Source organism: Rhinatrema bivittatum, chromosome 2 (genome assembly GCF_901001135.1).
Source record: "Rhinatrema bivittatum chromosome 2, aRhiBiv1.1, whole genome shotgun sequence".
NCBI classification, from domain to species: Eukaryota; Metazoa; Chordata; class Amphibia; order Gymnophiona; family Rhinatrematidae; genus Rhinatrema; species Rhinatrema bivittatum.
Genome location: NC_042616.1, coordinates 773,863,949 through 773,881,149, shown reverse-complemented (window position 1 = coordinate 773,881,149; position 17,201 = coordinate 773,863,949). Strand labels below are relative to the sequence as shown.

The following is a 17,201-nucleotide window of genomic DNA, read 5'->3' as shown; positions in this document are numbered from 1 at the left end:
CCCCTCCCTTTGGAATTCAATGCCTCTTCACCTACGCACAGAATCCTCCACTCCCACTTTCAAAAAGAATCTCAAAACCTGGCTCTTCCTCCAAGCATACCCCCAATCCTTTTCACCACCTACTAACACTCTCACCCAACCTTCATCTCTCACCAATACCCCCCTAAAATCCTTTAATCCCCCCCAGGAACCACACCCTACACTTAACCCCCTTTCCCTCTAAGAACCTCAAACACTTCATTCAACCCTTACTTTAAAATAATGTGTCTGTTTTTATCTGCACTTATACAATTCCATATATAACCAGTGTACATACCATCTGCTCCTCAAATCCATGTATATATCTTATCCTTATGTATCTGTTCTCACCCTCCCCCACCCCCCCTCTTGTCTCTATCCCTCCTTCCCCAAGTTTTTTAGTTATCTGCTTTGTTACTGTGTTACATATTGTTCTTTGTAAAGGCCTCGCCTATATATTCCTTGTTTATAAGTTACTTGTAAACCGGCACGATGTGCAAACGGTTGCCGGTATATAAAATAAAATAAATAAAATAAATAAATAAATATACATTTTCTTGCATTAGTAATTTGTAACATACACGTGAATTTTCAAAGGAGTTACTAATGTAAATGAAACATACTGTCGTAGCAATTTTCAAAAGCCATTTACACACAAAAAGTGCACGTAAATCCTATGTATAATTCAATGGCATATATTGTAGCAATTTTCAAAAACTCACTTACACAAGTAAAGTGCACTTACATGTGTAAAATCCATTTTTAAGTACATAAATGCTTTTGAAAATCAGGCCCATAGTGCCTACTTTTGGAGCAGAAATATGTGTTATTTTATAAATTGTGCAGCGCCCACTGTGCAATTCATGGATGTTGGATCGCGGATAGGTTTTAAAGTTAAGGTTCTTAAAAGAGAATTTCAAAAGCTTGGCATGCGCCAAGATCAGGAGATGCACGAGCATGTAGGGCTTACACGTGCCTGCCATATTTTAAAAGCTACCTATATGTGTGCATATCTCCCGCTGCACACGCATCTCACTCAGAATCAATAAGGGATGTGGTATGGGTGGGAAATGGGCATTGCATACGATGAGATGCATCACATTTTGTCTGCTATGGATGGCATGTAAATTCATATAGAAAAAGAGTGAGTCATTTCAGAGAGATTTAAAGGGTCTGGGGTAACTGGGGGGGAGTACAGGACATCAAACCAGAGGAGTCTGGAGGACCTAGCTATTAACAGGGCGAACGATCTGGCAATGGTGTTGGTACGTGCCTCTTTGAAAATCTCCCAACTTATGCAATAGAAGCAGGATTTGCGTGCCCATGCATGTGCCCACTTGAAATATGGCACACATGAGCACAGGCAGGCTATTTTATAACATGCACGCAAATCCTGCACATGTTATTATTATTATATACCAACATTTGATCTCAATCGAGATATCACACTGGTTTACATTCAGGTACTGTAGGTATTTCTCTATCCCCAGAGGGCTTACAATCTAAGTTTGTACCTGAGGCAATGGAGAATAAAGTGACTTACCCAAGGTCACAAGGAGCAACAGCAGGACTCAAACCCTGGTCTCCTGGTGCATAGTCCACTGCTCTAGTCACTAGGCTATTCCTCCTCCCACATGTGTGCACAGAATGGCTATTTTATAGCATGCACGCATATACACTTCAAGTTATAAAATGGCTATATCCCTGGTCCCGGGCCGACGTTTGCGCACCAGTCTGCTCCCACATGCCGATTTGAAAGTTACCATCACACAGGTCAATTTGAAAAGCATTGCTTGGGCAAAAATGCCCACGTGTGCGCGTAGGTGGGCCACGCCCAAGCAACACGGATTTTAAAAAACAGAAAAATACATGTGTATGTACCCATGCGTGCATGAGGAATAAGGGCGGGGCATGCAATTCTGGGGTGGGGACAAGAATTATGCGCTGTTACTTGCAAAAATAGCCACGCTGTGCAAGCAGTAAGAATTCACCCCAGCTAAAAGCTGTCTCCTCTACATTGGCTCACTTCACCTCATTGTCAAGACAAGAATTACGTAGGGTGGCAGCGTGGTCATCGGTAAACACATTTACAAAACACTATTGTTTGGACCCGGAGTCACATTCTGATGCTGAATTTGGACAATGTGTATTAGCCAATATTTTGCATTGACTCCACAACATCCCACATTTAAATTCCAGGGTGCAAAAAATACCATAAACACAAAGAGGTACATATTAAGAGCTGCGCACACGTGCGCCCAATTGCCGGTGCGCACACATGGATGCAGCGATTTTAAAACATGCGCATGTATATACGCATATAAACGCATGTGTTTTAAAATTGACTATTCACGCATACATGTGCACACGATTTCATCCTGACATGCGCATGGGCGTTCGAAAATGCCGACTTGCTCGCGTAAGTGGGGGAGGGGGTTTACAAGTCACGTGCATAGATGCTAAAACCCATTTTCCCAGTTTGTTGCCAGTTGGCCTTCATACCTCTCTTATTACTTTGCCTACCTTTTACCCTATTAGGCCAGAGCCCTTAAATCTCTCTAACTAGCCTATTTTTTTTGTATTTTATGACTTACATGATATCCATAGTAAAAATAAAGTTACGCAGTAGGGGACCCCGGCATGCACTTGTGCACATAAATAGGGACGTGCAGAAATCATGCCTCAGCCCCGGCCCACCCATGCTCCGTCAGGACCACGCTAATGCCTTTTGTCAAAAATTATTTTTGTGCGTGTATTGGGAGATACACGAGTACCCATATGGGTTTTTAAAGCCATGCGGCGTGCACCTTGCAGAATCACTTGTGTATCTCCAGGCTTCAGTGCGCATAGTGGTAGATTTTTAAAGCCACGTATTTTAAGAAGCTGGGAAGGACACGCTTACATGCGCCCAGAATAAGGAGGTAGAAAAGGAGCAGGTCTTTTCAGAGGTGGGTGCAAGACTGACACGCGTAACAAAAGAGAGAGAGACAGACAGACAGACAGACAGAGAGACTCTGTATAAGGTCAGTCTGACAATCTATATATATGTACCACTCTAGAGTGGCACTTTGAATCGAGTTGGGTTTTCAGAAGGTAGGTTATAGTTGGGGGGGTTGGAAAAATATTTTTGCCTATAACATCTAGCAATTGGTGACTTATGATTATATATAAGGCAGAGTCTTAAAGCGTCAAGATATTTCGATGAAGCTTATTATGATGGTCACTCACTGCTAAGTTAAAAATTGTTTCATCTTATTATTAGCATCAGGATAGGTTGTAAGTGGGGATGTATGTTGGAGTATGTGAAAGGTAACAGTTAATACCAACCATCCATTATAAAAATTGTTGTCATTCTCTGGCTCATATTTAGTTGGGGGGATAATAATACACACATATTCAGAGGTATTCATAGTAAAATTGAGACCATTAAAGAATTATAGCCCTTATAAGTGATGAAAAGTCTAACAAGATGAGTTGATTTGTACACTGCAGTAATGCGTGTTGCGGTCATGCGAATGCATACAGCCATTTTATAGCATATTCGTGTATATGAACGTATGATATAAAATCAGCTATATGCATGCGTGCAATTTTGTATGGACACGTGCTTGTACCAGCTCTACCACATAAGTGGGGGGATTTTATCAGATTAGCGCCAATGTAACTACCAGCTTCCCCAGTCCATTCCCAGTTCCCCAGATAAAGGTTCCTGTTTTCCTAACCCCCCTATTTAACCATCCTCCCTTTTACCCTATTAGCCTTGACCCTTCAGACCCCACTGAATGTCCCTGATTTTTTTATTTTAAAATTTACATGCCATCCACAGCAAAAGTAAAGTTACGCGGTAGGGGACCCCAGTGCGCACTTGTGCATGTAAATACTTACGTGCATACTTCAGTTTACAGACTCGGTACGCCCATGTCCAGTTCCCCGCCCACACCTTGCCCCTTTTTTGACTTCCTAATTTGTATGCGTACAGGAGATACGCACATACTCGCGGACCTTTTAAAATCCAAGCGACACGTGCACGGGTACAACTTCTGCGCATATCTTCCAGCTGTGGCATGCATAGGGCTTTAAAAATCTACCTGAAAACTACTGCATTGTAACCTTAAGCTGGGGAGTCCCATCTTGTGTGGCTATATGTGATGCTTGTCCTTGGAGACAGCAAAGTTGCTTCACTTAACAGGTGTTCTCTGTGGCCAGCAGAATATGCAGCCACACAATCCCTTCCTCCTCCCCGGGAAGTTGAACTCATGGTGTTGTTGTTGTAACCAGTGTTCAACCAAGGGCTCATTCTCCCTCCTATTCTTTATGTTAGATCTATGCTCTATTATGCGGGTTTTTATCATGCTATCGTTAGATCGCTTTTTTCAAGCTACCCTCCGATTCACATATCGAAGGGGTAAAAATCTGAAGGATATGCTGGTCCATACAGTACAGTATCCTGTGATTTCTGACAATATTAGTGGCCATAAACCATGTGGTCACTGTACAGTATGTCCTCTGACGATGACCATATCTGAGTTTATTCATCCTTTCACATCCAAGGTTTTCTTCCTCCGAGGTACATCTGACTGCACAACCACTGGGGTTGTATATATAATCTATTGTCCATGTAAGAAATTATATGTGGGAAAGACAAAACGCATGATAAAAACCCGCATAATAGAGCATAGATCTAACATAAAGAATAGGAGGGAGAATGAGCCCTTGGTTGAACCCTAGTTACAACAACAACACCAAATTACAGATCTAAAATTTTTTGTCCTGGATGTGGTCCGTCCCCCACCACGGGGCAGAAATTTTTCTGAACTACGTATCCAAAGGGAACAAAGATGGATTTATCTCCTCGACACAGTGACCCCTGGTGGCCTAAATAGCGAATTAGAGTGGAGTTTTTTCACCTAATAGCTACCAACTTACCTGCCGTGATCTGATTGGCTTTCCATCTCTGCATTTCGATTGGCTCTTGACATTCACGCCAAAATGTGGTTTGGCGTTTAAAAGGCCAGCCCAATGATATTGTATTTGCACTCCCTGTTGACCGATTGCTGAAATTATTGAAGGTATGTTTAATTTTAAAACTTAGTCTATACACATTTCTTTCGGTCTGTACCCTTCTTGCGTTTTAGGATCCATGTTAAATATTTAAAATTTAATTTTCAGATTGTGCGTTTTCATGGTGTTGTCCCTCCCGACGCAGCCAGTGGGCGAAACACGGGGTCCGTGTCGGGGGACCCCTACTTGTGCTTGGAATTATACGCAAAAAACTGACAGTGGAGTTGCCATATGAACTGTTACAATATTAATAAAATTTGGATCCGATAAGTTTTTCTGCACTTGTTGTGTTTTTGGATTATGGACTAAGAGTGCAGATCCAGCCCGTGTGGTGTTTGGATTTCTCCAGATTTCAATTACCCCAATATTGACTGGGTAAATGTATCATCGGGACATGCTAGAAAAGTAAAGTTCCTGGATGGAATAAATGACAGCTTTATGGAGCAATTGGTTCATGAACCGACGAGAGAGGGAGCCATTTTAGATCTAATTCTCAGTGGAGCACAGCATTTGGTAAGAGAGGTAATGGTGGTGAGGCCGCTTGGCAATAGTGATCATAATATGATCAAATTTGAATTAATGACTGGAAGGGGGACAGTAAGCAATCCACGGCTCTCGTGCTAAACTTTCAAAAGGGAAACTTTGATAAAATGAGAAAAATAGTTAGAAAAAACTGAAAGGAGCAGCTACAAGGGTAAAATGTGTGCAAGAGGTGTGGTCTTTGTTAAAAAATATCATCCTAGAAGCACAGTCCACATGTGCTTCTAAAGTTGGAAAGAAGACAAAACGATCACCGGCATGGTTAAAAGGGGAGGTGAAAGAAGCTATTTTAGCCAAAAGATCTTCATTCAAAAATTGGAAGGATCCAACAGAAGAAAATAGGATAATGCATAAGCATTGGCAAATTAAATGTAAGACATTGATAAAACAGGCTAAGAGAGAATTTGAAAAGAAATTGGCCGTAGGGGCAAAAACTCACAGTAAAAACTTTTTAAAATATATCAGAAGCATAAAGCCTGTGAGGGAGTCAGTTGGACCGTTAGATGATCAAGGCCATCGCGGAAAGATTAAATTATTTTTTTGATTCAGTGTTTACTGAAGAGGATGTTGGGGAGATACCCGTATCAGAAAAGGTTTTCATGGATGATCATTCAGATGGACTGAACCAAATCACAGTGAACCTAGAAGATGTGGTAGGCTTGATTGACAAACTGAAGAGTAGTAAATCACCTGGACCGGATAGTATATACCCCAGGGTTCTTAAGGAACTAAAAAATGAAATTTCAGACCTATTAGTAAATATTTATAACCTATCATTAAAATCATCCATTGTATCTGAAGACTGGAGGGTGGCTAATGTAACCCCAGTATTTAAAAAGGGCTCCAGGGGTGATCCAGGAAACTACAAACCAGTTAGTCTGACTTCGGTGCCAGGAAAAATAGTGGAAAGTGTTCTAAATATCAAAATCACAGAACATAGAGAAAGACATGGTTTAATGGAACAAAGTCAGTATGGCATTACCCAGGGCAAGTCTTGTCTCACAAATCTGCTTCACTTTTTTGAAGGAGTTAATAAACATGTAGAGAAAGGTGAACTGGTAGATGTAGTATATTTGGATTTTCAGAAGATATTTGACAAAGTTCCTCATGAGAGGCTTCTAGGAAAAGTAAAAAGTCATGGGATAGGTGGCGATGTCCTTTCATGGATTACAAACTCACTAAAAGACAGGAAACAAAGAGTAGGATTAAATGGACAATTTTCTCAGTGGAAGGGAGTGGGCAGAGGAGTGCCTCAGGGATCTGTATTGGAACCTTTACTTTTCAATATATTTATAAATGATCTTGAAAGAAATACAACAAGTGAGGTAATCAAATTTGCAGATGATACAAAATTGTTCAGAGTAGTTAAATCACAAGCAGATTGTGATAAATTGCAGGAAGACCTTCTGAAACTGGAAAATTGGGTATCCAAATGGCAGATGAAATGTAATGTGGATAAGTGCAAGGTGATGCATATAGGGAAAAATAGCCGATGCTATAGTTACACAATGTTAGGTTCCATATTAGGAGCTACCACCCAAGAAAGAGAGCTAGGTGTCATAGTGGATAACACATTGAAATCGTCGGTTCAGTGTGCTGCGGCAGTCAAAAAAGCAAACAGAATGTTGGGAATTATTAGAAAGGGAACGGTGAATAAAACGGAAAATGTCATAATGCCTCTGTATCATTCCATGTTGAGACCGCACCTTGAATACTGTGTACAATTCTGGTCGAGGTATCTCAAAAAAGATATAATTGCAATGGAGAAGGTACAGAGAAGGGCTACCAAAATGATAAGGGGAATGGAACAAATCCCCTATGAGGAAAGACTAAAGAGGTTAGGACTTTTCAGCTTGGAGAAGAGACGACTGAGGGGTGATATGATAGAGGTGTTTAAAATCATGAGAGGTCTAGATGTGAATCGGTTATTTACTCTTTCGGATAGTAGAAAGACTAGGGGGCACTCCATGAAGTTAGCATGGGGCACATTTAAAACTAATTGGAGAAAGTTCTTTTTTACTCAACGCACAATTAAACTCTGGAATTTGTTGCCAGAGGATGTGGTTAGTGCAGTTAGTATAGCTGTGTTTAAAAAAGGATTGGATAAGTTCTTGGAGGAGAAGTCCATTACCTGCTATTAAGTTCACCTAGAGAATAGCCACTGCCATTAGCAATGGTAACATGGAATAGACTTAGTTTTTGGGTACTTGCCAGGTTCTTGTGGCCTGGATTGGCCACTGTTGGAAGCAGGATGCTGGGTTTGATGGACCCTTGGTCTGACCCAGTATGGCATTTTCTTATGTTCTTATGTTCTTAGGTTAGGACTTTTCAGCTTGGAGAAGAGACGGCTGAGAGGGGATATGATAGAGGTGTTTAAAATCGTGAGAGGTCTAGAACGGGTAATGTGAATCAGTTATTAACTATTTCGGATAATAGAAAGACTAGGGAGCACTCCTCGAAGTTAGCATGTGGCACATTTAAAACTAATCGGAAAAAGTTATTTTTCATGTAACGCACAATTAAACTCTGGAATTTGTTGCCAGAGGATGTGGTTAGTGCAGTTAGTGTAGCTGTGTTTAAAAAAGGATTGAATAAGTTGTTGGAGGAGATGTCCATTACCTGCTATTCATTAAGTTGACTTAGGGGCGGATTTTCAAAGGCCTGCGCGCGCCGGCGCGCCTATTTTGCATAAACCGCCGGCGCGCGTAAGTCCCGGGGCTTTTGTAAGGGGGCGTGTCGGGGGCGGGGCCTACTGACGCGGCGTTTGGGGGCGGGCTGTGGCGTTTCGGGGGCGGGCCCGGGGGCATGGTGCCGGCCCGGGGGCGTGGTCGAGACCTCCGGACCAGCCCCCGGGACCGGAGGATGGAGTGGGGCTACCGGCCGACGCGCGCAAAGTTACGCCTGCTTCCAGCAGGCGTAACTTTGCCGACAAAGGTAAGGGGGGGGGGGTTAGATAGGGCCGGGGGGTGGGTTAGGGAGGGGAAGATGCGGGGAGGGCGAAGGAAAGTTCTCTCCAAGGCCGCTCCGAAATCGGAGCGGCCTTGGAGGGAACGGAGGCAGGCTGCGCAGCTCGGCGCACGCAGGCTGCTGATTTGGCGCAGCCTTGCGCGCGCCGACCCCAGATTTTATAAGATACGCGCGGCTACGCACGTATCTTATAAAATCAGGCGTACTTTTGTTCTCGCTTGCTGCGCGAACAAAAGTACGTGCTCGCGCAACTTTTTAAAATCTGCCCCTTAGAGAATAGCCACTGCTATTATTAGCAACAGTAGCATGGAATAGACTTAGTTTTTGGGTACTTGCCAAGTTCTTATGGCCTGGATTGGCTACTGTTGGAAACAGGCTGCTGGGCTTGATGGACCCTTGGTCTGACCCAGTATGGCATGTTCTTATGTAAATTAAGGTCTCCTACTACATTCTGCGATAGATTAACACACAATAACGTGGGATTTTATGTCAGAAATAATTATACATTTTTTTTCGTTAGGGGAAAAAAAGTTTTTATCTCGGGACCGTGGCCATTATCGCAGATTGTTGTCACATAGCAGCTAATACGGTTTTAGAGTGGCCTGCAAGTAGAAGACTTTGTGTTTAGTGTGAAACCTAAAAAGGGTTTGGTACAGATTGCCTTTTAAGTGGAGTGAGGAGCCAAATAAGTGGCCCAATGTTTAGTCTTGTGGCGTGATTAGTGTGACTTCCCCTTTAAATCTGTATGATGTACATTCTGACTCTGGCACCTGCAGCTGCACATTTATGCTCCCTAGAGATAAAACACACCTAGGGCTTTATATACTTTTCAAGTAGCCCTCTAACTAAAGACTTATGTCATGATAGCATTCAGAGCCAGAGAAAAGGTCTATTGTTTGGTCAGAGGTGATATATCTTTACAATGGAAGAGGCCAATAATTTGTAATAGTTGCACTATGACCTTGGCATAGCTATACAATCTATTTGTCCCCATCAGAGTGAAGACATAGCCAAGTATTTATATACCTATTCCACTGGACTACATATGGAGGTCAACACGAGCTAGCTAGTGCCCATCTCACATACAGACCCATGTATCCAAGAGTTTGCTAAGAGTTAGGCAACTGGAGCCAATAGTGAAGCTCCACAATAAGGAGCTTCCTGTTTAGGTCTTGCCCTCTTCTTTGGGAGAATACAGTGAGCTTTTGGTTGTAGGCCCTAGGCCATATGGTCTTACCTACCAGAAAAGTACCTAGTTGGAATGGCCTCTGGCACTCTAGCATGTAAGGTCATGTGGCTTCCAAGCCTTTGACCTAGTTAACCCTTAAGACAAAAAGCACACAATGAAAAAAGACAACCGGAAAGAATTTTTTTCCAACCTGTTACTACTTTATTACACAACAAATGTCATCTACAGGTTGAAAGCAAGTCAACATCTTTGGTAATCACATTCTGCAAAGACAAGACGTTGTAATTGAAATGAACAGCACATTGAGTGTAGACCTGTACATACATTGTTACAAATGGTAATATTATATATATATATATCTCCTTTTGTAAATCATCTTATCCTTTTGCAAATCATTATATCAAAGAACATAGAACGTGGAAGTGGCACCCCAATAGGTATAGTGTAACTCTAATGTTAGAGCTGATAGCAGAACAACTTTGTGATAGCATGTTGAAAGAGTACACCGAAGGGGACAGCCTATGGGCCAAGGTAGCAGAGTTCAAGAAGAAGGCCCCAGACAGTCCATGTTGAAAGAGTATGCTCAAGGGGACAGCCTCAGGGCCAAGGCAGCAGAGTTCAACAAGAGGGCAACAGGACCAGGAACAAAGAATGCAGCATTTTATTTATTTAAAGGCTTTTATATACCGGTATTTGTAGGGACATCATACCGGTTTATTTTTGAACAGCAGGTTTGAAGGTACATATTAACAGGGATGGTGAGCACCAGGAGAAGATATAGCAGCATGGAGGCAAAAGCCCCAGGAGAAGACACAGCACGATGGAGGCAGCAGCAGGATGACTTGAGATGAGATGAGACACCAGCATGGAGGAGGCAGCAGGATGAGCTGAGATGAGATGAGAGGAAACACCAGTATGGAGGCAGCAGAAACATTAGCTGAGATGATATGAGATGAGACACCAGCTTGGAGGCAGCAGCAGGATGAGCCGAGATAAGACATCAGCTTGGAGGCAGCATCAGGATGATAAAGGGAATGGAATAGCTCCCCTATGAGGAAAGTCTGAAGAAATTGGGGCTGTTCAGCTTGGAGAAGAGAGGGCTGAGGGGGGATATGATAGAGTCTTTAAGATCATGAGAGGTCTTGAATGAGTAGATGTGAATCGGTTATTTATACTTTCAGATAATAGAAGGACCAGGGGGTATTCCATGAAATTAGCAAGTAGCACATATAAGACTAATTGGAGAAAATTCATTTTCATTCAATGCACAATTAATCTCTGGAATTTGTTGCCAGAGGATGTGGTTAGTGCAGTTACTGTTGCTGGGTTCAAAAAATGTTTGGATACGTTCTTACAGGAGAAGTCCATTAACTGCTATTAATCAACTTTACTTAGCTAATAGCCACAGCTATTAATTGCATCAGTAGCATGGGATCTTCTTGGTGTTTGGGTACTTGCCAGGTTCTTGTGACCTGGTTTGGACTCTGTTGGAAACAGGATGCTGGGCTTGATGGACCCTTGGTCTGACCCAGCATGGCAATTTCTTATGTTCTTAGCCGAGATGAGATGAGACAAGACACCAGCATGGAAGCAGTAGCAGGATGAGATGAGATGAGATGAGATAAGACACCACCATAGAGGCAGCAGCAGAATGAGCTGAGATGAGACAGACACCAGCATCAGGAGATGAGACATGATGAGTAAAGACAGCAGCTGTAATGTGACTGGAAACTGCATCAAGGAGGCTGGAGTATGAACAGAGCATTGAGGAGGGATTTAGAAGTAGACAGCAGGACAACACTGGCAAACAGTAGACCATCCCCATCAGCAAGACAACACAGGAGCTCTGTCATCAGGATGGGCCCAGCAGGCTTCTTCCAACTAGCCAGCACTGGAACTCTGTACAGAGGCCCGACCTGGCTTCTTTGTACGTCTTGTTAGTTGGCATAAAATGTCTACAGTTCTACTGCTTCATGGCCCTTCGCCATGTTGTGGCTTGCTACTTGAGGGTGGCATGACGTGGGAAGTACCCTTGAGTCATCTCTTGGGCAGGGACTGCTGCATGGTGTGGAGTCCTGGGATGCTGAGGAAGCCACAGGTGGAGGCTTTGGCATGCGTTGTTAGATCTGAATCAACACACTGGTCATGTTGCTGAATGATGTTGCCACCATTGTCAGAGCTTGTAAGTGTACTGCCGTCTGATCATGCAAGTCCTGGGTTTGATTGTTGACAGGCTTCCTCAGGCGCACTAGCTCTGCCCATATGTGGTGGTGGTTTACCCATGCTAGTCCAACTGCTCATGCAATGGCTGTCCTGGTGCTGGTTCTGATGCCAGTGGCAGTGCTGGTACCAGTGCCAGTAGTATGCTGTTCAATGCACAAGCTGATGGTTCAGCCTTCAAAAGTGGCATGAAAGGGCTGGTGGGCTATTCCTGCTGAGTACCTACTGCCGCATGCTGGCGACATGGTTGCACTAGCTCAACTGGCTTCCACTGCAGGCTGAGTTCCTCCATGAAGGCTGATATGTTTAAGCTCACACTGAATGGGCTTACTGAGCTAAGGGGGTCTAGCATGTGTCTGTGCTCAGGAGGCTAGTGCTAATGCTCCTCCTCCTCACTGAACTGTGTCTGGGTGTCCTTCAGCAAGGGGGCATGGAAAAGTGCTGCTGTGCTGCCCTCATCCTCTCCCAATGCCTGTCCTCTCCTGTCTCCCCACATCTCTCATGCTCCATCTTCTCCATTCCTCAACACCACCACCACACCTTCTCCTTCACACTTCTTCTCTGCTTCACTAATATGCCTCACCACTCCACCTCATCACCACGCCTCACCACTCCTCCTCTACCTCACCACCATACCTCACCATTCCTCCTTCACCTCCCCACCACGCCTTCTCCAAACACAAAGACAAACAAGACAAACTAACAAAAACTTTCACTCCAATAAAGACAAAAGACTAAGAGAAAGGGATACAGAGAACAACAGAAGAAAAGACAACTCACTCAGGTAATCAGAAAAAAGCTACTCCCACTAAACCACTCACCTACTCTCCTCTCTCCAAACGCCTGACACATATGCATGAATATTTGCTATTTACATAGAAACATAGAAACATAGAAATGATGGCAGAAGAAGACCAAACGGCCCATCCAGTCTGCCCAGCAAGTTTCACACTTTTTCTTTCTCATACTTATCACACTTATCTGTTACTCTTGGCTCTTAGTAACCTTTTGGTTCTATTTCCCTTCCACCCCCACTATTATAGAGAGCAGTGATGGAGCTGCATCTAAGTGAAATATCTAGCTTAATTAGTTAGGGGTAGTAACCGCCGCAATAAGCAAGCTACACTCATGCTTATTTGTTTACCTAGACTATGTAATTCAGTCCTTGTTGGTTGTTCTTCATTCCCCCTGCCGTTGAAGCAGAGAGTTATACTGGATATGCATTGAAAGTGAAGTATCAGACTTTCTCCCCTGCCGTTGAAGCAGAGAGCTATGCTGGATATGCATGAAGTATCAGTCTTTCTCCCCTGCTGTTGAAGCAGAGAGCTATGCTGGATATGCATTGAAAATAAAGTAACAGGCTTATTTGGTTTGGGGTAGTAACCACCGTAACAAGCAAGCTACTCCCCGCTATTTTGTGAATGTAAATCCTTTTTTCCACAATTCCTCTTGCCGTTGAAGCTTAGAGCACTGTTGGAGTCTTAGCGCAATGTTGGAGTCGCATTAACCGTGTGTATGTTTATTGAGTAAGGGTATTATCTCCAGGTAGTAGCCGTCATTCCCGCTAGCCACCCATTCTTCCTTCACGTCCTCTTGACTTTATGGATCCACAGTGTTTATCCCACGCCCCTTTGAAATCCTTCACAGTTCTGTTCTTCACCACTTCCTCCGGAAGGGCATTCCAGGCATCCACCACCCTCTCCATGAAGAAATACTTCCTGACATTGGTTCTGAGTCTTCCTCCCTGCAGCTTCAAATCATGACCCCTGGTTCTGCTGATTTTTTTCTGACGGAAAAGGTTTGTCGTTGTCTTTGGATCATTAAAACCTTTCAAGTATCTGAAAGTCTGTATCATATCACCTCTTCTCCTCCTTTCCTCCAGGGTGTACATATTTAGATTCTTCAATCTCTCCTCATAAGTCATTCGATGAAGACCTTCCACCGTTTTAGTCGCCCTTCTCTGAACCGCCTCCATCTTGTCTCTGTCTCTTCGGAGATACGGTCTCCAGAACTGAACACAGTTCTTCAGGTGAGGCCTCACCAAGGACCTGTACAAGGGGTTAATCACTTCCCTTTTCTTACTCGATATTCCTCTCTCTATGCAGCCCAGCATTCTTCTGGCTTTAGCTATCGCCTTGTCACATTGTTTGCCGACTTCAAATCATTAGACACTATCACCCCAAGGTCTCTCTCCTGCTCCGTGCACATCAGCCTTTCTCCCCCCATCGAATACAGTTCATTCGGATTTCCACTCCCCATATGCATGACTCTGCACTTCTTGGCATTGAATCTCAGCTGCCATATCTTCAACCACTCTTCCAGCTTCCTTAAATCCCGTCTCATTCTCACCACTCCTTCCAGAGTGTCCACTCTGTTGCAGATCTTAGTGTCATCCGCAAAAAGACAAACCTTACAATTGTATGTATTAATTTTTATGTGTGGAACTCTTTGAAAATTCATATTTAAACTAGTAATATGAAGGCCAGCTGCAGTACACATGTAAGTGGTGTTAAATTTAATAAATTATGAGTGAATTCTAATGATAAGTAACTTTTTAACTTTTTAAAGAATGATATTCAAAGATAGTTTTCAAAATTATCTAGCTACATTACAACTGGATATCTTTATTTGAGTATATTCAGAGGGATGTGTATAGCTTATTTGTGTAACTAGAGCTGGATAAGTTATCTGTTTTAGCTGTTTTTGAAAACTGATCTCATTAAGTTTAAACATAATATTTGTAATGGATTTCATTTTCTTTAAATGCAGCAAACCTTGAAAAATGCTTTGAGCTTTCATGACTCAGCAGTAATGTTGATATCGATTTCCATGGTGAGATTCTATGTCTGTGAACATCAACATGCAGAACTTTATAAAATTTTGCCAGTAATTTGGGAATCAGAAATGCTCTTATTTATTTATTCATTTATTTATTAATTATTATTTCTTTTAAATAATCTTTATTCTCCATCTGCACAATTGATTTTTATCCCACTTCATTGCTACATAATGTGCTCCGAGCGGTTTACAGCAGAGTTCAGCTATTGCATTTAAAATCACAACTATCTTATCTTCGGTTAGTATGCTGTGAAGTTACGGATTTCCATAGTAATATTGTATTGCTATTAAAGATTGTACTGACAATGAGATAGGTAACTCTGTAATGTTACTGAATTGCATTGAATCCATACATATCAATATGGCCATCCAGCTATTGAGGAAAGGCCAGGATATATACTGTTGGTATCCTGCATGGAATAATTAAATGCCCTTGGCTTCATCCGAGTCTTTCTGTTTCTTTAGTCAATAGGTTTTACCTTCATTAATTGCACTTAATGCAGGTAAATAGGCTTTTGCTACAAAATTTGCTACATTTATGTTTTTCTTAGAAAATTACCCTGTATATGTTCTGAATGTAACTGAGTTTATATAGAAAATATCTAGATAATGAGAAACTGCTTGAAAAAAGGTGATTAATAAATATTTCCTCCATATATACCTTACCTATATATAACTTTGCACTGTGTGTGAATTAATAGCTGAGTAGAATATTCATTATACATAAACAATTTCAAATTCCCTTATGTCCACAATCTACTGCACCATATTGGTTCTGTCATATGGTTCAATTAGGCTTATCCACTGACTCCATGTCAAATGACGCGTTCTTTCTCCACTCTTATCTATGAGCATACATTTCCAATTTTCCTAAAAATAATATAGGAACTCAGGCCCATAGTTTTCTGTCATTGCCATATGGAGTCTGTTGATGACCATAGACTCCGTATAGCCTATATTTATGTGCAAGGGAAGACAATTCCAAAAATGCAGTAAACTTATCAGTTTTCAAAGTGTTGCATCGAAATGGGAACACAATATTCATGAGATAACTTTGTACAAAGGAGATATGGGTAGAGATCAAATTATTGTTTGATGTGATTTACCTTAAACCCTGACTGGGTGTCCAACACAGAGTTTCCTGACCCTTCTTGTAACATTACAATGCAGCTATGGGGTAGGTGATAATCCTAATGCCGAAATGTATTTTATTTCAGGAACGGCTGGTACTTTCTGTATTGCCTCGATTTGTTGTACTTGAAATGATTAATGACATGACAAATGTAGAGGACGAACACTTGCAGCATCAGTTTCACAAGATATATATTCATCGCTATGAGAATGTCAGGTAAGGGAATAGGAAAATGCTAGTTTGCTGTTTTGCAAATATCTTTATTATAAAAAAGTGTACCTTGTGAATTTTTTTATAATTTTATGTGGTTTGTCATTGTTTTGATACTGAGTTGATGATTTAAGGCCTGATTTACTGGGAGCAAAATTTTTTTTATCATAGACACAAATTAGGACAAAATCCTTAATGGATCAGTCTTTTAATGCCTGTTCAGTCTCGAAGGAGGTTTTAATTCAGACTTTAGAATACTTTCATCACCAGCAAAAGCCAAAAGACATTTCAGTTAGTTCATTAATAAAATATTCCAGAATTTCATTAAAATCGAAGCTGCAGCAGTACATGCAATACATATTATGAAAAATATTTATATAACATGTACATTGCTTTTATGACTTTGTTCACATCTCTTCTATTTTAGGGACCTTGGTTTTCAATTTTTATTTTATTTTCCCAGGGAAAAAAAATAAAATAAAAACTGAAAAGGAAGGTCCCTATCTGTAATACATTTTCCCATGTTCCAAATTAATTTCTTTTCTATCATTTCTTTCTTGTCTATGCCTGTGCGCCCTGTTAGCTTAGATCATTTCTTCTGTCTGTTCCATAACTGTCTTTCTAAAAACCCTGTTTTCCTGCAAAATTTACTGCTACCATATAGCACAGACCATAAAAACGATCTAGAGTTATGTGGAAATCAAGTCCTGTGTTAAGCAATCCAGTGTCCTGTGGACACAATGCAGAACTTTTTAATGGTCTACACTGCAGTAATGTCTTGAAAGAGTAATTTCAAGCACTCATTTACCTGAAAGGAAGATCTGTATATGCTACCAATTATGTCCATGTGCTGTACCTTCTCTCTCTGGTGATATCCTTTTCTTTTCAGGAGTGTGCACCCATGAATCAAATTCTGTAAACAGCGAGGCATACAGTTTCACTGTTGATATGGTAACTGCTTGATTTAAACTTAAGGAGAAGGCTAGGAATAAAGAGAATTCACATTATGGAATGTCTCCAATTTGT

The 17,201-nt window shown here is 41.7% G+C and overlaps 1 protein-coding gene across 2 annotated transcripts in view; it reads left to right on the top strand.

Annotated features, from left to right (window-relative positions):
- ADCY8 (adenylate cyclase 8) overlaps positions 1–17,201 on the top strand; it is a 546,512-nt gene that overhangs the window by 173,223 nt on the left and 356,088 nt on the right. For both annotated transcript variants that reach the window (XM_029592041.1, XM_029592040.1), the window contains exon 3: positions 16,051–16,181. In XM_029592041.1, the coding sequence (XP_029447901.1) occupies positions 16,051–16,181 (131 nt within the window). The remainder of the gene's footprint in view (positions 1–16,050; positions 16,182–17,201) is intronic.